Source organism: Tasmannia lanceolata, unplaced genomic scaffold (assembly GCF_043159265.1).
Source record: "Tasmannia lanceolata isolate RefF3 unplaced genomic scaffold, GAP_Taslan_0.1 ptg000004l, whole genome shotgun sequence".
In the NCBI taxonomy this organism is placed as follows: domain Eukaryota; kingdom Viridiplantae; phylum Streptophyta; class Magnoliopsida; order Canellales; family Winteraceae; genus Tasmannia; species Tasmannia lanceolata.
Genome location: NW_027518681.1, coordinates 2,160,918 through 2,185,482, shown reverse-complemented (window position 1 = coordinate 2,185,482; position 24,565 = coordinate 2,160,918). Strand labels below are relative to the sequence as shown.

The 24,565-nt window shown below is 39.3% G+C and overlaps 1 protein-coding gene across 3 annotated transcripts in view; it reads right to left on the bottom strand.

Annotated features, from left to right (window-relative positions):
- Positions 1-13,758: 13,758 nt before the first annotated feature.
- The window catches only part of LOC143875702 (uncharacterized), a 33,964-nt gene continuing 23,157 nt past the window's right edge, over positions 13,759-24,565 (bottom strand). For all 3 annotated transcript variants that reach the window (XM_077377307.1, XM_077377305.1, XM_077377306.1), the window contains 4 exons: positions 23,124-23,221; positions 22,549-22,618; positions 15,900-16,234; positions 13,759-14,544 (listed from right to left, as the gene is read on the bottom strand). In XM_077377307.1, coding sequence (XP_077233422.1) covers positions 13,936-14,544; positions 15,900-16,234; positions 22,549-22,618; positions 23,124-23,221 — 1,112 coding nt within the window. In that variant the 3' untranslated portion in view covers positions 13,759-13,935. The remainder of the gene's footprint in view (positions 14,545-15,899; positions 16,235-22,548; positions 22,619-23,123; positions 23,222-24,565) is intronic.

Genomic DNA, 24,565 nt, shown 5'->3' with positions numbered 1-24,565 from the left:
AGGAAAACATTGAAGATGCTAAGCCACTTATGGTCAATCCTGCTCGTTCCTGGAACTCCATTCCTTTACATGAATTGCATTCGTGGAAGATTTTGGTCACCATATCGACAATGAGAAGAACCCAGTGGCTGTCTTCTCATAATGGTAATAGTACCATTTTTACTGCTTCTAGCTGGTGGTCTATAAGTCTACCGTGCAGAGCGTCCTTCGCCGTCTTCCACTTTTCTACCCTCTGCTCCTCAGTCACTTCGCTCCCCACTGCAGTCAGAGTTCCCTATAAAAAAAAAGGAATTCAATGGAATACTACAGATATAATCTTATGTAAACTGAAATGTGGGATGATAGAAATTACACTTACATGTACCACCGAAGGAACGAAGACAATTCCACCCCTAGGATCTGCTAACCCATCCTCGTTGGAGGATTGTACGTGCTTCCCATATATATCCACGATCTTCAACGAAGAGAAGTAAATGTGAGATGTAGATTATTACCTGTGGTAATGTAGAATTTATTGATAAAAAATGACACTTACAGTGCCAGTGAGGTATTGTCTGACATTCCAAAGGTGTTGTAGGTCTTCAGCTATCAGCTGTACATCATCCTTTTCCATGAGAATATCACTGCAAAATTGTATTAAATTGTTACTTAATAATTTTCATTTATGATCACCTTAAATCATGGTCTAATATAATTCACATCTACTTGCCTTTTTTCATGCTTTAGAAGTCTCTCTATCAGAGCTGTTCTCCTTCCCTTAGGCAACTTCCCGTCATCCGCTTTCTTCTTGGGGGGTGGTTTAGGTATGTTGGGGTCCTCCACCTCTTTCTTCCCTTCCTTCTGCCTCCTCTTTCGGGTCTTCCCTGATAAGTAGGGGCTTTTTCTGGCTCTCCCAGGTTTCCTACTCCTTCCATCCATCTTCACACCCCTTACAATGCTCCCTAATTTGGAATCCACCATCTCATCCCTTGGACTCCTCACTTTCAGCTCAACTTCAGTAGATGGTGCCACTTCCTTGCTCACCTCCATTTCGAACAATCGTTGGAAAGGTTTAACGATCACCCCATGTGTGGTGCCGAATCTTTCTTCATGTGACTTGGGGTACTGAGACGATACATCTATTAGGGTGGCGGCTGCATCCATGTCACATCCAAGGTCAGCTAAATCCGTCCAATCCTCGCACAGCTGCGAAGATAATCGTGCACCTTGAGATGCATTTTCGCCCTTCCTCTCCTCCTCAACCCCCTCCATTCTTCCCCCTGTCCCTTCATTTTTTCTCCGCATATGCTCCCATCCTTTTTTCAATTCCTCCTCTATCTTTCCGACATCTTCCTCTCTTTTTCCAACATCTTCCTCTCTTTTTCTTATTTCTTCCCATGCTGCTCTAATCATCTGCCACTGTCTATCCACTACATCTCTCTCTCTCGCCAAAATTTTTATATGCTTCCAGTCATCTTCACTACTTCCTTTCTTCAATTCACTTTCTACTCCCAAAACTATCCCCTCGGATTCCAACTGTTCCTTATCGGCTTCCATTGTCTCCTCAACATCCTAATGTTTAAACATGACAGTCAATGATCAAATTTAAAATATCAACAAGTAAAATAAAATAACGTAGGCAACATAGTCCTGCTCGACTGCATTACCTCATCCTTTAGGTACTGTGACTTCTCTAACAAAGATACTTTCAATGTCACCAGCACCTAAATTTTTGGAAAAGATAGTCAATTAACAAGATAGTAGTATTGATATATACGTTAACAAATTTTTAATATCTCACCTCCGATTTCTTTATCTTCTTCTGCTCCACTAATCGATATATCTTTGATTCGTTTGCTTTCCAGTCCCATTTAAGCACACGTGGACGAGCACTTGGTTTGGTGGGAATCCAAAATATTGTATGCTCGTATAACCATACCTGAATACATATGAAACACCATGTTAATCATACTATAAACAGCGCAGTTAGAGTATTAAACGTCATGAGTCCAAATTACCTGAATTACCAACGAGCAGCCACCAAGGTACTTGCCACCCTTGCTGACTCTGTCTAGGTAATCTACGAGCCAGTCATACACTGCCATCGCCCAATTATACTTGCCAATCTTTCCTATGTCGTCGATATAGGGCCAGAACAGCTCGTCAGCTCGATATGTTCAGATGGACAAGTTCCCTCGAAACTCCAAGAAATGGTCCAATAATATTTTTTACTTCTGATCATTTTCTCGAAACTCCGAGAAATGGTCCAGTAGAATTTTTCCAACTTCTGGCCGTTCTCTCGGAACTCTGAGAATTTGTCTCGGAACTCTGAGAATGGTTCTCGGAACTCCGAGAACGTCGCGACACCCTAGAAAAGAGCCGTTGGTTTTTGAATTAAAAATTAGTTTTTGATTTTTATAATTCCAAACGGTCATATTTTCTTAAGAGGCAATATATACACATTCAAGAGGATCATTTTCCTCTCTTGAATATTTGGAAAAACCTCTTTAAGCATTCAAACAAACTTGCAACCCATTTGAGCTTAAGAATTTGTTTTCTCCCCAAACTTGCCTTGCACTTGCAAATATTTTGAGTTTGGATTTAGGGCTTTCAACTTGCAACCTACTTTGAGAAGCATTCAAGGGACTACAACGTGCATCAAGCTTTCAAGAGAAGCCAAGCTATTCATCTTCTTTACTTGTAAAGGTGGCTAGGGCATCCTATCTTAATACCCTAGGGAGTATCGCTTAGAACTCGGCGAAGAAGGAGAGTCGGTGTAAAGGTGTCAAGGGCATCCTCATTTAATATCCCTTGGAAGTGTAATCGCCTCGGAGCCGGGCATCGTAGAGGTCTCGCATAGTGGAAATCCTTAAGAAAGATCTTAAGAAGAGTGGAGTAGGGCTTTGCCCGAACCACTATATATCGGTATGTTCCTTCTTTTTCTTGCACTTTCATTCTTGATTTTGGTTTGGCATTTTATTTTGTTTTGATCTCATTTGAACTAACCAAAATCTAATCAAGAGAAGAAAATTCAAATTAGGTTTCATAATTAATTTTAAAAAGGCATAATTTAGTGTTAAAAACAATTCACTCCCCTCTTGTTTATTTCAATTGGTATCAGAGCCTCGTCTCTACTTTTTTTTTATAAAAACCCTAACCGGTCTAGAGAAAAGATTCTAAAAATGGCAAACTACCCTCAACACCATGAAGGTTACTCAAACACTAGGCCACCCTATTTTGATGGAACAAATTATGGATTTTGGAAAACTAAAATGAAATCTTTTTAACCCAAGATTACCAAATGTGGAGAGCCATTCATAATGGATATACATTACCTACTAGAAATCTAAATGATTGGACCGAAGCCGAACAACAAGCCTCAAACTACAATGCCAAAGCCATGAATTCCCTTATTTGTGCTTTGTCACCCGGAGAATTCAATCGAGTTTCAAACTTGAATTCGGCAAAAGAAATTTGGGACACCTTAGAAGTTACATATGAGGGAACTAATCAAGTTAAAGAATCTAAAATGAATCATATATTTAGGCAATATGAACTTTTTCAAATGACACCCGACGAAACTATTGCCGACATGTACACTAGATTCACTAATCTAGTAAATGGACTAAGGGGACGTGGAAAATAATTTTTAAATAGAGATTTAGTAACCAAAATCCTTAGATCCTTACCTTTATCATGGGAATCCAAAACCTCCGCAATCACCGAAGCCAAGGACATGAACACTCTAAACCTAGATGAACTTATAGGGTCCTTGATAACCCATGAGATGATTTTCAAAACAAAAGCACCCGAAATTGAAAAAGGAAAAGGTGTTGCTTTCGCTTGCAATGTAGGTGATAACGAAGAGGCAAAGGAAGACATGAAAGATGAAGTAGCCCTCCTAACAAGAAGGATCAAGTACTTACAAAGGAATATGGGAGGCATGAAAAATAGAAGAACCAATCCTCAATTCAAGAAGAAAGAAGAGCTCGGTGACGGATCATCCCAACCCCGATGCTATGGATGCAAGAAACTTGGTCACATTCGCCCGGATTGTCCACTCAACAATGAGCCTACCTCAAACAATCGTTTCAAGAGAAGAGAAGGCAAGAAAGGAATGACCGCCACATGGGATGAAGAAAATGAAAGTGAAGGCGAGCCAAATGATGGAGAAGATTGCTTGATAGCAACAAATGTTTGCTTCATGGCCTCAACAAATGACAATCAAGAGGTAAGTACCTTAAATGATGTTATTGTTTTAAAAGAAGTTCTTGATTCCTTACAAAATGCACATGATGAACTTGAAATTGAATTTGATAAAAATGCATCACTTGAAAATTCTCTTTCTAACATGACAAAGGAATTTGGTTGGTTAAAGAAAGATCATGAATTTTTAGATGATGAAAATGAAAAATATAAAATTAAAATTCATAATCTAAATGCTACCATCAAGATTTTAAATGAAAACCGACAAGAAATATCTATTGAAAACAACAGGCTAAAGCATGAAAATAGTAAACTATCTCATGAATATGATGAGTTAAAGAAACTCTTTGAAAAATTTGAACATGGTTCACTAAAATTGGATAGGCTTGTGAATATTCAAAGATTGTCACATGATAAAAGTGGACTTGGACATAAATGGAATACTACATTGTCAAACTATAAAAATAAATTTGTAAAGGCTTCTTCTAGTAGTACCAAAACTTGCTTTTATTGTGGTCTAGAAGGACATTATAAAGTTGCTTGCATGTATGCTAAACAAGATAAAATCAAATTGAACTCTAAAGTGAAAATAAATGAACTTAGCAAGATTAGGAAGATTTGGGTACCAAAGGGATCTCACTTGCCTATTCATGTGTAGGTATGCCCTAAAAGCCATAACAAGAAGAACACATGGTACCTTGATAGTGGATGCTCTAGACACATGACTGGAGATCTCACTCAATTTGCATCCCTATCACTCAAGGATGGTGGAGATGTTACCTTTGGAGATGATAAGAAAGGAAAAGTCAAAGGAGAAGGCACCACAGGTAACTCTACCTCTCCCATACATGATGTACTTTTATGTTGATGGCTTATCTCATAATCTTATTAGCATTAGTCAATTGTGTGACAATGGTTTTGAAGTAGTCTTCAACCCCGACAAATGCATTGTTAAAAATAAGATAGATGAAAAAGTAAAATTCATAGGTTTTAGAGACAATAACATTTACACTATTGGGCTAGATGATCTTAGACTTAAAAATGTAACTTGTCTTAATGCCATTAGTGAAGATTCTTGGTTATGGCATAAGAGATTGGGTCATGCCGGAATGGATCTCATTTCAACCCTCTCCTCAAAAAACATTGTTAGAGGATTGCCTAAGTTCAAATACACCAAAGATCACATTTGTAGAACTTGTCAATTAGGCAAACAATTGAAGAGCTCATTTGCCCCTAAAAATATGATCTCTACCACTTACCCCTTGCAACTACTTCATATGGATCTTTTTGGACCAATGAAGACAAGTAGCCTTGGTGGAAAGAAGTACGTGTTTGTCATTGTAGATGACTACTCACGATATACATGGGTCATATTTTTAGTACATAAAGATGAAACCTATGAAAATTTTCTTAAATTGTGTAATCAAGTCCAAAATGAAAAAGGTATTTCCATATCTTACATTAGGAGTGACCATGGAACGGAATTTGAAAATGTACAATTTGACACTTACTGTAATGAACATGGCATCAAACATAATTTTTCTGCACCTAGGACACCTCAACAAAATGGGTTTGTAGAAAGAAAGAATCGAACCCTCCAAGAAATGGCTAGAACTATGTTGCATGAGAATGATCTTCCTAGATATTTTTGGGAAGAGGCGGTTAGCACCGCTTGCTATATCATAAATAGGGTATATATGAGGCCAATTTATAAGAAAACACCTTATGAGCTTTGGAAAAACTTGAAACCAAATATAAGCTATTTTAGAGTGTTTGGTTGTAAATGCTATATCTTGAACATTAAAGATAACTTACACAAATTTGATAAGAAGTCGGATGATGGCATATTCTTAGGATATTCTATACATAGCAAGGCATATAGAGTATTTAATAGAAGAACTCTAGTTGTAGAAGAATCCATGCATGTGACATTTGATGAGAGAGAGCCAACACTTAAAAAAATGCCACATGATGAAGATTAACCTATTGAACATGTCTTACCTAAGACAAATACTCCTCCCCATACATCTACAAGTAATACATTACCTAGTGAGGAAGTTGAGAATGTAGATGATGACTCATTGCCTAGGGATAGGAGAATATTGGTAGATCATCCTGAATCCCAAATCTTAGGTGATGCCACATCGCCAATAAGAACTAGATCATATTATCGAAGTGTGAGTAATAACTTGGCGTTCCTATCCGAATTAGAACCTAAGTCCATCAAGGAAGCCGAAAAGGATGAATATTGGTTGATGGCTATGCAAGAAGAGTTAAGTCAATTCGAAAGGAACAAGATGTGGAGGCAAGTGCCTAGGCCTAGTGGTCATCCAGTCATTGGCACAAGATGGGTGTATAGAAACAAAATGGATGAAAATGGAATTATCACTAGAAATAAAGCTAGGCTTGTAGCCCAAGGGTACAATCAGGAGGAAGGAATAGACTATGATGAGACATTCGCTCATGTTGCCCGTATGGAAGCTATTAGGATACTCTTGTCAAAAGTGCCTTCCTAAATGGCTATATCTAAGAGGAAGTGTATGTTGAGCAACCTCCAGGATTTGAAGACTACAAACATCCAAATCATGTCTTCAGGCTTGATAAAGCTTTATATGGATTAAAGCAAGTTCCTAGAGCTTGGTATGAGAGGCTTTGCACATTCCTAGTGGAAAAAGGATTTGAGATGGGAAAGGTGGATAAAACATTATTTATCAAAAGAGAAAATCAAGATATCCTCCTTGTCCAGATTTATGTGGATGACACCATCTGTGGCTCAACAAATCAAAAAATGTGTGATGAATTTGCAACTCTAATGAAAAATGAATTTGAAATGAGCATGATGGGTGAGTTAACCTACTTCTTAGGACTCCAAATTAAACAATACCAAAATGGGATATTTATAAACTAAGAAAAATATACAAAGGAGTTATTAAAGAAGTATGGCATGGATAGCAGTAAGACATCAAGAATTCCCATGAGTACAACTGCTAAGCTAGAAAATGATGAATTTGGCAAATTTGTGGACCAAAAGATGTATAGGGTTATGATAGGTAGCTTACTCTATTTGACAGCCAGCAGGCCAGACATTATGTTTACTGTCTGTCTCTGTGCTCGATTTCAATCGGATCCAAAGGAGTCTCACCTATCGGCAGTCAAGAAGATCTTCAAGTACTTAAGAGGAACCCAAAGTCTGGGACTATGGTATGAAAGATCTACTGCCTTAACTCTCATTGGATATTCAGATGCAGACTTCGCTGGATGTAGAGTGGATAGGAAAAGCACTAGTGGGACTTGTCAATTCTTGGGCAAATCACCTGTTTCTTGGTTTAGCAAGAAACAAAATTTAGTAGCTCTGTCCACAACAGAAGCAGAATATGTGGCAGCTGGAGCTTGTTGTGCACAAGTCCTATGGATGAAAAACACATTGATGGACTATGGAATTAAAATGGAAAATATTCTCATCCAATGTGACAATACTAGTGCAATAAGCTTGACAAAGAACCCCATACAACACTCTAGAACAAAACATATTGAGATTAGGAACCACTTCATTAGAGATCATTCACAAAAAAGGGATATTTGCTTAAAATATATCAACACTGAGGAACAATTGGCTGATATCTTTACAAAATCCCTTAGTGATGATAGAATATGTTATATCTGAAGTGCCTTGAACATTTGGAGTGCGGATCAAGTCAAAGAAATTGCCAAATAAATACTTTGTGCCTTTCACCAGCTTATCTATATAGTATATATATATCATCCTTGTTTGGTAGTATCTGCATGAATGAGATGTCAAACATTAATCTTAAAAATCACTCAATTGGTACTCTTAGCCTTCTTAGTTCTCTAAGATGGAGACGTACCTTCACCTTAATTAAAATACCTAACAATTTGACAATATGTCAACATCTCGATCATGAACAGGTATATGTGCATTACTTGGATAGATATTTTATACCATAAGCATTGATTTAGGGGGAGTACCTAACTCAATCTTCATTCACTCCTAAATTGCTATACATTTTAGTTCGCCCTTTCCGTCGATGACAAAAGGGGGAGAAGTTTGAAATTGATTATCTATTCAATTGCCTATATGCACTATATCCTTTTAATTGTTATCATTTATTACTGTGCATATATTGAGGGGGAGTTCCTGCATTCACTTGCCTATTATGTCACTCCACACACTCCTCATAATCAATTTTGTTTGTCATCATCAAAAAGGGGGAGATTGTAAGCCCAAGGGTCTACTCTCCTATCTTGTTTTGATGATTCTAAACATAATTGATTATGTTCTTGAATACTAATTAATTTGCCTTGAAGTGTTGTGTTAAGATAGGTTGATCATTGAAGAAACCAACACACCACATGGTCATGCTTGAAGATGTACCACACAAGAGTCAAAGGAGCTAAGTGGAGCTCACATCATCTCTCAAGCAAGCATACACAAGATGGAAGACCAATTGAAAACCAAGGCTAAAGAGAAGTTGAGAGTTACCTAGAATTCAATGTACATCTTTTCTCTTTAGATTTCTAAGTCAAGGCAAAGTGTTTTAAAATAGTTTTTCAAAAACACTTAAGAACTTAAATGGTTTAGTGAATGGTTATGTGGTGGACCAACATGTTGGGACCCTCATAACATTCCAAATTATCTTAGGAATTGAGTTCCAAAAGCCCAAAATCAAATAGCAACAAAAAATATAAAAAGTCTGCTGATTTTAGGCTTCTCGGAACTCCGAGAAATGGTCCCGTAGTATTTTTTACTTCTAGTCATTTTCCCGGAACTCCGAGAAATGGTCCAGTAGAATTTTTCCAACTTCTGGCCGTTCTCTCGGAACTCCGAGAATGGTTCTCGGAACTCCGAGAACGTCGCGACAGCCAAGAAAAGAGTTGTTGGTTTTTGAATTAAAAATTAGTTTTTGATTTTTATAATTCCAAACGGTCATATTTTCTTGAGAGGCAATATATACACATTCAAGATGATCATTTTCCTCTCTTGAATATTTGGAAAAACCTCCTTAAGCATTTAAACAAACTTGCAACCCATTTGAGCTTAAGAATTTGTTTTCTCCCCAAACTTGCCTTGCACTTGCAAATCTTTTGAGTTTGGATTTAGGGCTTTCAACTTGCAACCTACTTTGAGAAGCATTCAAGGGACTACAACGTGCATCAAGCTTTCAAGAGAAGCCAAGCTATTCATCTTCTTTACTTGTAAAGGTGGCTAGGGCATCCTATTTAATACCCTAGGGAGTATCGCTTAGAACTCGGCGAAGAAGGAGAGTCGGTGTAAAGGTGTCAAGGGCATCCTCATTTAATATCCCTTGGAAGTTTAATCGCCTCGGAGCTGGGCATCGTGGAGGTCTCGCATAGTGGAAATCCTTAAGGACGATCTTAAGAAGAGTGGAGTAGGGCTTTGCCCGAACCACTATATATCGGTGTGTTCCTTCTTTTTCTTGCACTTTCATTCTTGATTTTGGTTTGGCATTTCATTTTGTTTTGATCTCATTTGAACTAACCAAAATCTAATCAAGAGAAGAAAATTCAAATTAGGTTTCATAATTAATTTTAAAAAGGCATAATTTAGTGTTAAAAACAATTCACCCCCACTCTTGTTTATTTCAGTATGATTGCACCTGGAAACAAGAGCTTTGGTCAAACTTGCCTGTCTTTGGCAGGGCCCGAGTCAAAGGACCCTCCTGCCCCTAGGCGAAAAGTTGCGTGGCTGGATTTGTCTACCAAGAAGAGTAAAAAAGTTGGCTATTATTCAAGAATAAGGAACACTTATTCTGGTGAAAGTCATCTTGGTTTAAAACTCAAGGCCAGGGTGGCAAGGTCAAATGAAAAGTTTCTTAGAAGAATTTTGGAGAAATCTTCGGGAACTAATTTAGTAGGGGTACGGGAGAAAAGCAATAGCCGGTTTCCAAGTCTTCTCAAATTATTTTCACATTCGGCTAGGGTAGGTTTCACTTATGGATAAGTCACTAGTAGCTTTCCCCAGTCACTAGAAGACATTAGTTTTTTTGGGAATGGGGGCTCCACCTTTTAGTACTCTCACCAGACGTGAGGCCATAGAGGCCAAAGCGTATTGCAGAAGTTTCCCTTATTTTATTATTTCTTGGATGTCGGGGAGTGGGCCATAATCCTTATTTATTTAACATTTGGTGCTAAAAGAAGCGTTCTGTTAGGATTGCGCTACCCTTTTCGACAGGTCTCCGTGTTTTGAGCGCATCTCTCTTTACTTATCTCAGAAGCGGAGAGTTGTAAGGTCTTGGGATTGGAATTAGAGTGCATCACTAGTACAGTATCTTGAAGAGCAGTAAAAAGCACAAAAGAGAGCTCATTGGATTTACTTGGTTTACTGGGCAGTCCGTTCTCATCCTCAACCAAGCATAAATGGATAATCAAGGTAATACACACGATTCATCTTCTTGTTCAGGAGGTCGGAACAGATGGTTATTTATGGAGATTCTGGTATTAGTAAAAATTCTCAAGAGGATGAGGTCGATGACCTATGATGAAGAAAGGGCTTCCATCAATGACCAACCCACAAAGAGATGTCGGGAGATCTTCTTCGAAAGCAGTGGAAATTATTTAAGCTAGAGACTCAAGACTGCCCTTTCACTTTGTATAGCCTCTGTGGGACAGACACAGTCAAAGACACCCACTTGCCGTTGTATAAACATCCTTTCTTCAAACTAATATTGAACGAAGAAAGGGCCGCGAGGAGGCAGAACTGGGAAGCTAACAAGGTGATCGGCACGGCAAATGATTGCTAGCAGAAAAAAAACCTGGATTCATGGATAGGGTTCCGGAGTATCTTTTCATTGATATGCCGGATTTTCAAATTCAGCACATCCTGGAGGAGTTGGAGAAGTGTTCGGCATAGGTGAGCCGTTTAAAGGTGAGTTGCTGCTGGAGTCTTCTGAAAGGAGGGTGGTTCCCATAACGTTCGGGATATTGTTAGAAGTTTAGGTTTTTTTGATGACATAAGTGCAGCAGAGGTTTAGAGGAAGTTTTTGGTGTTCAAGGTCTTAGCATAGGGTATCTTTTGTTCTGTTCTTGGGACTCCTAGTCCCAACCCTTGTAAAGATGTTTGAAAGATTGAAATAAAAATATCATTTTTCAAATTTTTTTGTTGTAGGTATTCCTACATTAAGAACCAGAATTTATTGTATCTTGCTTTCGTTATTTCTTCCAAGTTATGGTTTATTTCTGTTCAAGCAATGTGTATTTCATGACTGGATTTAATCAGTGCATTGTTTTGATTCCTTCTTTCTAAGACTTAATTTTTATGTGATCATGAGAATCTCATCACTTTCTTGCTTTGATACTTTCTTTTAGATTATGGGCAGACTGGATTCCTATGGGGAATAGGTGATACTGCGGATAACATCAAGACACTGTAAGCACTCACTATGAGAATAGTGGAGAACCCTAGAATATGTTATTTTCTTTGGCTATTTCATTTAGGCACATGATTCGTATTTGTATCTGGATTCTATTCTTTCTTATTAGTAACAACTCTCTGTTTTTTTTTTTTAAATTCATCATGAAACTTTTTCTGTTTCTTGCTTTGACAAAGTAACATCAGAACTCACTGGAAATGATAATTTGGAAGGCCAAGTAGAGGAGATCAACAGTTTTTCAGTGGGACTTTCATTTCAGTAGTAAAAGCTAAGAAAAAGGTTAACAGAAACCAAAACAAACAACTGAAGCCAGCTGAGAGCTTTTTCTTATCTACTCTAATGGGTATGTGTTTTTCAATATTAGTTTGCTCTCTTTATCTTGGGTGATGTATTTTCATGGGGGGCTTGTGCCTTTGTGCTTTCTGATTTATGGTTTTGAGTGAGAGGTTTGTATGCTTTTTTTTATTTTTGAATCTCTCCTCATGCCAATTCATGTGGATTTGTGGACTTTTGGGTTTGCCTTATTTGGGTTTTTGCCATTGAATGAGAAACAGGGCTTCCACTTCCCCTGAAGATTTTTTCTTTCTTTTTAGGGGTTATGAGAAACTATGTTATAGCCTTCATTATAGCTTATATAGGGCTTTAAGCAGGTTTTTGAATTCATTTAAGAGTTGGATTTGGCAGCCGCTAGCGCCCAATTCAATCGGTATGCAACTTTAGGATCCAAAGATATGGATGAACTACTAAGAATTGATGCTTCTGACAAGAGGTGGATAATGGAGAAATAACTAAATCTTTTTTATGTTTGTTGTTGTATTCATGAATGTGATTACTTTGCGTGGTTATGACTGCCATATTTGACTATAATCTACCTTTATATCTTGGAGAGTAAATCTGTTGGTTTCTGTTTCCCTTTCTACATGGAGGAGTTGAAAGTTTTGCAGGAGAAGTGGTTCGTTTAAGAAATCCTTGAAATATCCCCAATGGTATTTTGATTCTTTAATCGCTATTTTGATAAGTATAATAAAAATGGATATTATATGCTGTATTGTTTATGGTATTCTATGTTCCGGTTGTCTCACATGTTTTTCTTTTATTATTCCTTTATTGATTCTCCGGCCTGGGGGAAGTTCCTTTATTGATCATAATCATGATTATGTGTTATTTTCTGCAAATTAGTGGAAGAAATATTTTCTACTAATTTGTCTTGATGCATTGTATGTACATCTATTTTCAATGGAAAGAATCATTACCACTTCTTTCATATTTGTAGCATTTGAATAGTTTGATTGTATTTTTTCTTTTTGAAGAATAATTTTTGCAAGCTTAGTGTTGTCATATGTTTGTTTTATGGAAACACCTCTTTTGTTCACAAGAACTATACCAAGAGTTGCATGCCTTGGACAGATTTAAACAGGAATATTGTCGAAAGCTTTAGGAAGAGGAGAATTCAAGTGCAACTCAAAAGAGGTGAGTTTCTTTTAAAATTTTCATTAAACAAACTTCCACGACAAAAAGTTATATGACTTTATGGCTTTTCCTTTTTTTTTTTTTTTTGGTGGACGTGTTTTCTTCATTGGTAGAAAGATACGTAACATCTTCAAAACAGATCAGGAAAACAAAACCATATATTTTACTTTTTCTAAAAGAGAGAGGATTTATTTGTTTGCTTTTATTTTTTTATTTACTTGTTTTTCTTTGGCTTATGATTTTTTTAATCTTCATGAGCAGGATATACATGTTTTGTAGATGGATACATAGAATTATAGATAGTTCTTCTTCCTATATATATATTGAATGGCAGTTCTTCTTCCTATATTCTTTCTTTAGATGGACAGTTGTTAAGATTTCTTTGCTATTTGTCTTCTTTCATGCCTCATGCATTGCACATGGTTTCATACTAGTAGATATATATGTGCATTAGTATATATGTGTATATCTCTCTTTCTCTCTATATATATGTATGTATGTATGTATGTATGTATGTATATAAGGCACACCACATTCATTTCAACCTCCCCAACCTAATTAGACCTCTCCAACGGAGTCTCCTTTCCTCATAAAACATTAGCACAGATTCTATTTTTCAATAATGCATTCAGCCCCAATGATATGTTACTAAACAAGTAAAATATCAGATGAAGAGAGAGTGGGATAGAGAAAGTAAGGCAGAAAGAAAGAGAGTTACATAACTAATAAAGTTGTAGTGGTACATCTCCATGTCTTCAACACAAGAAAGACCAAAAACAAAAACCAAACCCAGGAGCATAACTGTCGCAAACAACCTCCAATGAAGAAAAAATCACAAACCAAAATATATATAAAAGAAAGAAGAACACAACTAAACAGAAAGTGCCTGGTAGGTACGTTCAGGTACCTTTCTAATGGTAGACTTTATAAGATCAAAATAAAGTGGAAACTGAGCCATAGCAAAAAATGTAACAGGCACACCCATGACCGCGTAGACTGGATAAGTAGCATACTTTAGCTTGTCTTTGATGACAAAGAAATGACCAGCACAAAACGAAACCAACATAGCAGCAATTGAGAAGAAGAGAGATGTGAGGCCCATTATTAACTTCTGTGGCAAATCCCTCCCAAAATCAGATTCCTGGTAGCGAGAAGTGAGGATGGACAGGAACATGATTAAGGAAGTAACAGAGAAGCATAGTGCAACAAGTGAAGAAATGGCAAAGATATCAAACGCCGGTTTGCCTTCGAATATTGGGAGGCCGTTGTTGGTTACTCCTCCAGGAACGGTGGTGGCCGAGGAAAAGGCGACCGTGGCGATGAGTGCCGCCACAACTGAGCATGATTGGGAGGTGTTGGTTAACCATGTACCCCCATCTTTAACCAGGTCTTGGTGTGTCTTTGTGAAGATATCCCTCGGTGTTTGGCCTTCATGGTTGTATTGAATGAAGAAATGGCGGTCCATGGAGGCCTTGACAAACTGAGATGAGATACAAGTGTGAGTTTAAGGCTATGTTTGGCAACCATGAGTTTTTTTCGATGTAATATTAGTTTACTCAACAGTGAGGGAGGGTGGCATGAGCGAGGAGAGGGTGAGGAAAGGATGAAAAACAGGGGAAAAAACTCCACAAAATAGGATCGATTTTTCTCACCCTCTCCTCGGTCATGCCCGCTAAGTCTGTCTTACCCCTTTCACACCAATATTAGATTTTCCCCCTGTTTTTGTGGAGGTTTCCCCCTGTTTTTATCCTTTCCTCACCTTCTCCTCGGTCATGCCCGCAAGTCTCTCCTTACGCCTTTCTCACCACATTATGAACTAATATTCCATGAAAAAACATTTCATGGCAAATATTTGAAATGAAGTAAACAAACAATAGCAAATTATGCTTATCTGAACCCTTTCATAAACTGAAGAGGTTAATGTATAGAAAACCTAATGAAGTGATCACTGTCAGCTGATACGAATTTGCAGGATACAGATAATTCTTACATGTGGGGTTCACATTATCTTGTGTATTATTTGTATAACTTGATATTACCAAACTTTGAAGCCCAATTAAGAGAATCCATGAATATGTTGGATTGTAAACATGATACTTAACCAACAACCAAAGCATTGCATCAGAGGGCTGACATGAATTAAGGAGAGTAGTCATTGGATCCTACAACCAAAGCAAAAGATCCCTAAAAGGTCCCACACTTAACCAACATCTTTAGAAATCCTAGCTCATAAATTATACTCTAAGGGAACAATAATTTTAAGAGGTTCATTATCTCTAATTTTCGTGAAGCACCTTTTGGAAAAAGGATGAAGAGGAAAATGTGTGAATCCTAAGAGGCCTCATTTTATCTGCTAAATGAGATAACCCTATTTTTTAAAAATTTTATAATATTTATGTTTATTCATATGAAAAGGTCTAAGGCCACGTTTGGCAACCATAAATTTTTTTCATGGAATATTACTTTATCTAGTGGTGAGAGATGGCTAGGGTTGGGTTGGGGGGAGGGAGGAGAGAAGAGACTTAAGATAAAAAAACTGAGAAGAGGTGGCTAAAAAGCAGGAAAAATTGAATTTTGATTAGAGTTTTTCTTTCCCTTTTTTTTCAGCCTTTTCTCACTTTCTCCCCATTTCATCTCTAGTCTCTCCTTCTCCCACTCTCCCTAGCCCTCCCTCATCACTTGATAAGCTAAAATTTCATGGAAATTTTTTTCATGGCAGCCAAACACGGCCTAATTAATCTAAGATTTAAATTTTATTTTAGATCAATTTAATAAAGATAAATGCTAAACATTAAAGTAGACATTGGAAAAATTAAGGAGAGAGACTAGTCACACCTTGTACCATTTGATCTCCCATTGCATTTGAAGAGCGGCACCAGCAATGAGCCATGGTCGGTTTTCGCCTAATGTTGCTGCTAAATGTAGGGCACTATTTCCCTCAACATCAACTTTCTTAAACACACTCTCCTTAAACACAGTCTTCTTTAGCATGAGCCTATACACATGGGGTTGTCTGTTCTCCACGGCCAAGAGAACTATATTCTTTCCATCCTGATTCATGTCTTGCATTGCAACTGGGAATGTGTCGAGAATTTTTTCTACTATCTCTACCACCCCCATCTTTGCTGCCACCAGGATCGGTGTCTCTAGGATCGGCGTCCCATTCATACCTGTCACAAGTGGAAATACAGTCTGTATAGTACCAAAAACATATGCAACGCTACTATAAGCTCAATGGTTAGATGATCTTCATGATCACAATCTCCACGGGGTAACTTTGAGCGGAGTGGAAATATCCATGAGAAACGAGTACAATCATCCATAAACAATAAATAAAATCGATGGCCATAATTGCTCGGGAGCTGGTACCCACAAATCAGAATGTAATATATCTAATGCATTAGTAGTGTGTAGATCAGATAATTGAAACGGAAGTTTGCAATGTCTTCTGGCCAGACATGTAGAACAAATTGAAATATCTGAAGGGAGCGGAGCTAACAGTAATCCTTTTATGAGAAACTAATTGGCGGAGCACCTAATTAGAGGGATGACCTAACCGTTGGTGCTAGGTAGTGCTAGGAACTTTAGTCGCCATAAAAACTTGCGAAGAGCCCGGGGATGAAATTGGTGAATGAAGCAACAGATACAGCCCTCCCTTAGTTGTTCCTTTGTGAAGTACTCTCCTTGATCAACGGTCCTGAATGATGCGGCCATGAGAATCAAAGAAGAACACACGATCAATGTCACGAGTCAGTTGGGCAACTGAAATAAGATTCTTCTTAATCACAGGAACACATAGAAAATTATTGTGAGTGAGGCCAGAAACAGGAGTAGTGACGGATCCAACATGAGTGATAGGCAGGTATGTCCATTACCAACTTGAATAGAGGATTTACCCGTATATTCAATGCCTTTTTGAATGGAGTTGACATCCGTAGTCATGTAATTCATTGCTCTTGTGTCGGGATACCACTGCTGATCAAGGCTTCTGATGTTGAGGGCGGAGAAGGATCTTGGAAGATCATTTGACTGAAATGCTTGATTGAATCGCTGGTAGTAGTGTCCAGCCTCATGACCTCAACGTTTGCAGATTTGGCAAGGTATTGGCTACAACTCAGGTGGCGGTGGTTCTCGACCAAGGATACCTTGCTGACAATTAGAGGAGAGTATTCCGGGGGGCGATTATTGCCATGATTGGAAGGGGCACCTCTACGGCGACGATTAGATGCATTCCGACCTCTGGAGGTCGAGTCGCTGTTCATCTGAGTGAGAAATGCGGTGAAATGGTCAGATTGGAGACATTGTGTCCGTTCTAGAAAGATTCATGACCAAAGAATAGAGAGTGGAGTTCTGCAAATGATGGAAGTGGCTGATGAACAAAAAGAGCAGTGGTGAAGTTGGCATATTCAGAGCACTCAGGGCCAAGACATGTGAGGGTATAGCTGACCAGATCAGCATCTGCGAGAGGACGTTGAATAGTCGAAAGAGCATCGGCTATAAACTTCACCTTTTGAAGGTAATCAGGCATGGATAGTGCACCTTTGCAAATATTTAGGATCTCTTGGTGAAGTTGAACCAAGGAAGCAGGATTCTTCCATGGGAGTGGGGAACCTCGAGTCCCGGGTTCTCAAATCCGAAACGGGAATCTTCTCGAATCCCAAAAAACTGGGAATTCAGGTTTGGATTCGCCGGTGTAAACTTACCAACTTCTCCAAAAGCTTAAGCTGTTGGAGAAAGGCGTTATTTATCTTTTATACTTCAACACTCCCCTGCACGTGTGGCCCACTTGGCAAACACGTGGCACATGTGGTCCCACTTTGGGCCGACCATCGCATGTGGATTTTTTTTGCTATCCGGGAGGTTTGAACTCGAGACCTTTGGCTTTGATACCATGTAAACTTACCAACTTCTCCAAAAGCTTAAGCTGTTGGAGAAAGGCGTTATTTATCTTTTACACTTTAACAGCCGGAAACCCGATTCCCACTTTTGGGAATCGAGCTTTATGATTCCCCGGAAACCCGATTCCTACTTTTGGGAACCGCGGTTTAATATTATGTGAAATGCGATCTCGGCAATTCCACGGAGTTTCCCTGGCGATGTCCAACTCCCTAGCGATTCCACGACAATTCCCCGACGACTCCTCAGTGACTCTTCGGTGACTCTTCGATGACTTCACGATTCCCGCTTCCGACCATCCCGGGAGCCTTCAATTCCCGCTTTCGATTCCCGTTTCTATTCCCACTTTTGATTCCCGCTCTGGCAACCTTGGTTCAAACACATTGCACAGAGTCCCCGCAACAGCAACAATGGAGCTCACTTCGGATCCAACAGCCGAAGCCACAGGAGTTAGGAGATTGCCTGAAACCAATCTTAGAGTGAGATTCTCAACCCTCTAAATGGTCGAAAGCTGGCTAAAACGTAGATTTCAACAAAAAAATCCCCAAAACAGGGCGTGACGCCCAAATAGGATACCACAAAAATCAATAGAACTTTTTTTTTTTGAATGGTATTATGGCTATCATTTTCAAAAAAAAAAAACTAGAACTTACTCAATCGGAGTTGGATCGAAGCGAGGTCATCACTAATGTGATCCTCATCAAAAAATGTTCCAAAAGGGTTAGGTTTCCCCTCTTAGCAGATCAAGGGCAGAGGGTTCTCTCTCATCAACCCCAAAAGTACACTTTTATGTATTTTTTCTAGAAAAATCATAAACACACTATGGAGGTCTCAAAAAATTCTCGAAAAAACACCAAATTCATGAGAAATATATGCCCTCTTTAACCATGAAGTTTTTCAGACTGAAACCATGACCGTACGACAGATGGTGTCAGTCTTACGGCTTGATGATGTCACCAATGGTGCGATCAGTCACAATGGTTGATTTGCATACACAAACAATTGTAAATCTTGCTTTGACACTAAGTTGTAATTCAAGGAAGATGAATGCAACAGAAAAGAGAATAGGAAGAGAAAATGAAAAGAGAGGAAGGGGAAAACGTTGGAGAGAATAGAATTATTACACTGTGATGGGTGATTCCTATGTATTTATATCAAGCCCTTGATGGCTGAAGAAAAGACATAAATGTCCACCCCCACTCCACACGCACAAAAATAAAAATAAAAATACTAATACAAGTAATACTTGTTAATTAACCAACTTCTCCAAAAGCTTAAGCTGTTGGAGAAAGGCATTATTTATCTTTTATACTTTTAACACTCCCCCACACGTGTGGCCCACTTGGCAAACACGTGGTACATGTGGTCCCACTTTGGGCCGACCATTGCATGTGGATTTTTGCTATCCGGGAGGTTTGAACTCGAGACCTTTGGCTCTGATACCATGTTAACTAACCAACTTCTCCATGAAACCAGGTTACCTCCAACAAAGGTACAATACCCGGTAGTCGATCTCCTATCCGCAGGAGATCCAGCCCAATCAGCATCTGAGAACCCCTCAATCCGTGTATGACCATGCCGTTTGAATAGTAATCCTTTCCCTGGAGCACCCTTCAGATACTTGAGAATTTGAACCACTGCGTTCCAATCAGATGTGCGAGGAGAGATCATGTACTGGCTAACTACCCCAACGGCGTAGGATATATCAGGACGAGTAACGGTTAGGTATATGAGCTTGCCCACAAGTCTTCTATACCCACCAGGATCTTTCAACAAATCACCCTCTTCTGGAACCAATTTCACATTTGGATCCATGGGTGCAGCTACTGGTTTCACACCAAGATTTCCTGTCTCTTCTAACAAATCAAGAACATACTTCCTTTGAGATAAAGATAAACCACGAGAGGAGTACGCAACTTCTATCCCAAGAAAGTATCTGAGACGTCCCAAGTCCTTTGTTGCAAATTCTTTTTGTAAGAAGTCTTTCAATTTTTGAATTCCCCCTAAGTCACTGCCTGTAATAATGATGTCATCGACGTATACAATCAACATAATGCATCCTGCTGATGACTGATAGCTGAATACTGAGTGATCTACAACACACTGTTTGAGACCAAACCTCATAACTGCCTCACTAAATCTACCAAACCAAGCACGTGGTGACTGCTTTAACCCATAAATCGCTTTTCTGAGTCGACAGACAGATGAGGACAACTCCCCCTGAGCAACATAACCTGGCGGTTGCTCCATATACACTTCTTCAAGTAGGTCGTCATGCAGAAAGGCGTTCTTCACATATAGCTGGTGAAGAGGCCAACCATTATTAACGGCGAGGGAGAGTAGAACACGGACAGAAGGTATCTTCGCAACTAGAGAAAACGTCTCATGGTAGTCTACACCGAATGTCTGAGTGTAACCCTTTGCCAACAGACGTGCCTTCAGTCGATCAACCGTGCCATCAGGAAGATACTTAAGGGAGAAGACCCATCGGCAGCCAACTGGTCGAGCGCCGGCAGGTAGAGAGACAAGATCCCATGTGTTGTTGGACTGAAGAGCGCCCATTTCAAGGTCCATTGCAGCCTGCCAGCCTGGGTGAAGGAGAGCCTCATCCAAAGACTGTGGTAACACAGCATAAGATATAGACAAGACAAAGCTTTTGAAAGGGAGAGTTAGACGATCATAAGAAACGAAATTAGAAAGCGGGTGAGCAGTAGAATGGGAACGAGTACGGGAAGCAATAGGAGAATCAGATACCTGAGGAGGGGGTAAGAAGATCTCTGCCTGTGAGGACGATTTCTCGGCTTGCGAGGGACGTGCCTGCTGTGGACGACGTTTATATTGGACTGTAGTAGGGGGACGAGCTACCCTGGGAGCACACGAGTCGACCTGTTCAGAAGGGCAAGCAGGAGGTGTGCAATAGGAGTAGTAGGAATGGGAGAAAGCTCAGGAAGTGAAATAGTCACCTCAGGGTCTGATCTGACATTGGAAGGACCAGAGGAAGAGCCAAAGAATGGTTCTGATTCGAAAAATGTGACGTCAGCTGATACATACCATCGGCGTAGACGTGGACCGTAGCAACGGTATCCTTTCTGGGTGCGAGAGTAACCCATAAAAATACACCGTTCTAAACGAGGATCCAGCTTATCACGGCCAGGACCCAAATGATGAACAAAACATACGCAGCGAAAGACTCGCGGTGTAAGGGAGAATGGGTCCTGATGTGGATAAACTATGTGAAATGGAGAATCACCGTGAAGCACCGAAGATGGAAGACGATTGGATAGGAAACAAGCAGTGAGAATGGGGTCAGACCAAAAGGATTTAGGAACATGCATCTCAAAGAAGAGTGTGCGAGCCACCTCAAGTAGATATCGCAGTTTCCTTTCAGCGACGCCATTCTGCTGCGACGTGTATGCACATGATGATTGATGAAGGATGCCATGACAAGAGAGATAGTCCTGAAAGCCATCAGTAGTAGAGAAAAACTCACGAGCATTATCAGTACGCAGGCATTTAAGATTAGTACTAAATTATTTTTTATTTCATCATGAAAAATTTTAAAAGCAGAGAAAACCTGAGAGCGGTCTTTCAGAAGATACAACCAAGTCATGCGTGAGTAATCATCAATAAAAACCACAAAGTACTGGAATCCATTATTTGACGCGACCCGAGAAGGTCCCCATATATCGCAATGAACTAACTGAAATAAACTATCAACCCTAGTAACGACTCGGGAAGGGAAAGACACTCGATGATGCTTCCCGAGTTCACAATTGATACCATGTTAACTAACCAACTTCTCCAAAAGCTTAAGCTGTTGGAGAAAGGCGTTATTTATCTTTTATACTTTTAACAATACCCAAGGGCTATTAACTTAGTTAAACATTTATTTCCCACAAAAAAAATAGTAATAAAACACCAAAAATTTAAAACCAAAATCTGCCACGAGAAAGCCTCCTCTGCTGATCAATGATTTTGTTTGCAAGAGCCATCATGATTGGTAGTGAACCAACTAGAACACCAGCAGTTTTTAGATTGCTGGTACAAGGAAAACATGCCTATGCAGTTTATAAGAGGATTTGGCTATTGCAAAACCACCTGATACAAGAATTTGTTTTTCCATTAAACCCCATCTTTCTGGGAAGAAAGTGACTGAACTGGATGTAGGGATGGTAAGAGCGATGGTGAGAGAATGGGAACAGCGGAAATGATAATGATGGCTACAGTCATAATGGCAAACTAATTATGGTTGCGATGGAGCAATGGCAGTCATAGTGACATAGTGGGTGTGGAATGGTTGTGATGGAGAGCAATAGGAGAAGACGAAGAAGAAAGGGGAAGAGAAAACCAAAAACAAAAAAGAATAAATAAATTGAGAAAACCAAATTTATCTATTTGTGTATGTGTTAATTTCTTACTAGGAAAAACCAAACACCAGTATATAAATCCATCCATGATATTTCCTTGGATATACATGAGGCTATGTACATTAAGATCTACATACACATAATATAATATAAGTTGTAACAAGTATATATAGGATTTACAGTGTTGCCAATTCCAATTGCGATGAAATTCTACAACATACCATTGTTGGAAAAGGCCCCATTGATCTCCGGATGTAGAAAGGTAACAATGTCAACAAGTTTCTCCATGACCTGCAATAGATTCCATGTCACTTTAATTTGGAAAGTTTATTTCGAGCAAATGCGTGGAACATTAAATGCCATATACAAACATTCGTCCCGTGCATGGAAGGAACAACAGTACAAAATAAATTTCGTAGAAACAATAAAATAAAAACTCCGCCTGTGTTTTACACAGCCTGTCCCAAGCCAGGATAAAGGAGGAGGGTAGGCGTTAGGTTGGCAGCCGGCTGTATACTTTGCCATTTTTCTATGAAATGAATCCTATAGAAAATTCTAAAGGATTCATTAGCCGACCCCAACTAGTTTGGGACAAAGGCTTAGTTGAGTTGAGTTGAGAAACAATATAATAAAACAAACCTATTTCAAAAATAAGGGCAGCAGAGAATGGCAGGTGTTGCAAGAAAAATACAAAAAATGAAATTGGAGATGCAATACTTCAAAAGCTTCCTTGAAACTTGTGATGCTAATGCATATTTGCAGTAAGTGACGAACAAGTATCCGTGTAATCATATACCTCTCCCAAATTTTTGGACGAAAGAGATTTCTTTTTCAATCCCTTTACAAGCTTTCTTTTGGGTTTTAACTCACTATGTAACACCGTGAGATTCTCTCCTGAAAAGAGAAAGTATTTGTTAATTATAATGTCATACTTCAATTATCAATGAATGATATAAAAACAGTCACATAAAAATAAAGTAAAACATATGATATGCAATGAAGGTTACACACATGAATTGCATTTTATAGAATTAAGGAGTGGTAATGAAAGACTGTTGGAATTTGATCTAGGCCAACAAAGATTATCATCCAAATCAATATTGTTAAAGAAGGTAAAACCAACCAATAGATTCTCAAACTTGTAATCATATAAGGTCATAATAAGCCATGACACTCCAACAAATTCTCAAAATTGCAATCATATAAGGATGGTGTAGGTTTCTTGTAAGCGATGACACTCCAACAAATGACAAAATCTTTTAAGCAAAAAGGGTTCGTGAGAAAAGTTGAGGAACATTCCTTGCTACACACCAAAATCCAAACATCAAATGTGATGAAAGAGATTGTGTATCATGCTGCTTACACATTCAAGGAAAATAATACCTTCTTTGGGAGGCACTCTGCTTCAAGGAAGCAGGATTCGTTCCCTGGACTGGGGAATCGTGATTCCCCAGTACGCGGATCCGATTCGGGAATCGGTTCGAATCCCCGAAAATTGGGAATTGGGGTTCGGATTCGTCAGAACCCCGATTCCCACTTTATGGGAAGCCCGATTCCCAATTTTTAGAACCGTGATTCCTAGGCAATTCCCCGGCGATTCTCCGGCGAATCCCCGACGAATCCCCAGCGATTCTCCGGCAAACCCACGATTCCCGCTCCCAACCATCCCCGGAGCCTTCGATTCCCGCTTTCGAATCCCGAATTGAATCCCGCTTTCGATTCCCGCCCTGGCAACCTTGAGTTGAACCATGCAAGTAGAGGAGCAAGCAGAGAATGAATTTTCAAGGGAAAGCCAGACAGCGCGAGCAGTCTGCTGATTAACAACTTGTGAGAGAACTGATTCGGCCAACGTAGAATTGATCCAGCCAAGAAATGTGGAATCCACATGATCGCAAAGGTAGAAATCAGGGTTAGGAATGGGATCTTTGCCGTTAGTAGGATGAAGGAAACGAGGTGGTGGAGGCATAGATCCATCCATGAATCGCAGAAGATCCTGACTATGGAGGATGGGAAGTAGTTGGCTCCTCCGCAGGAGATCATTGTTGCAATTGAGTCGAATCGAGACAAGATGATGAATATTGGAGATCGTCATCATTGTGAATGAGCCTTAAGAGAAGGGGTGCGAGTAGATGAATCGGAATCATTGGTGGAGTTGGGGGCGATGCTATTGAGATGTGACAATAAGAGGAAATTTAAATGAAAGGAGAGGATACTTTAGATAAGAAAGGAGGAAAAAGG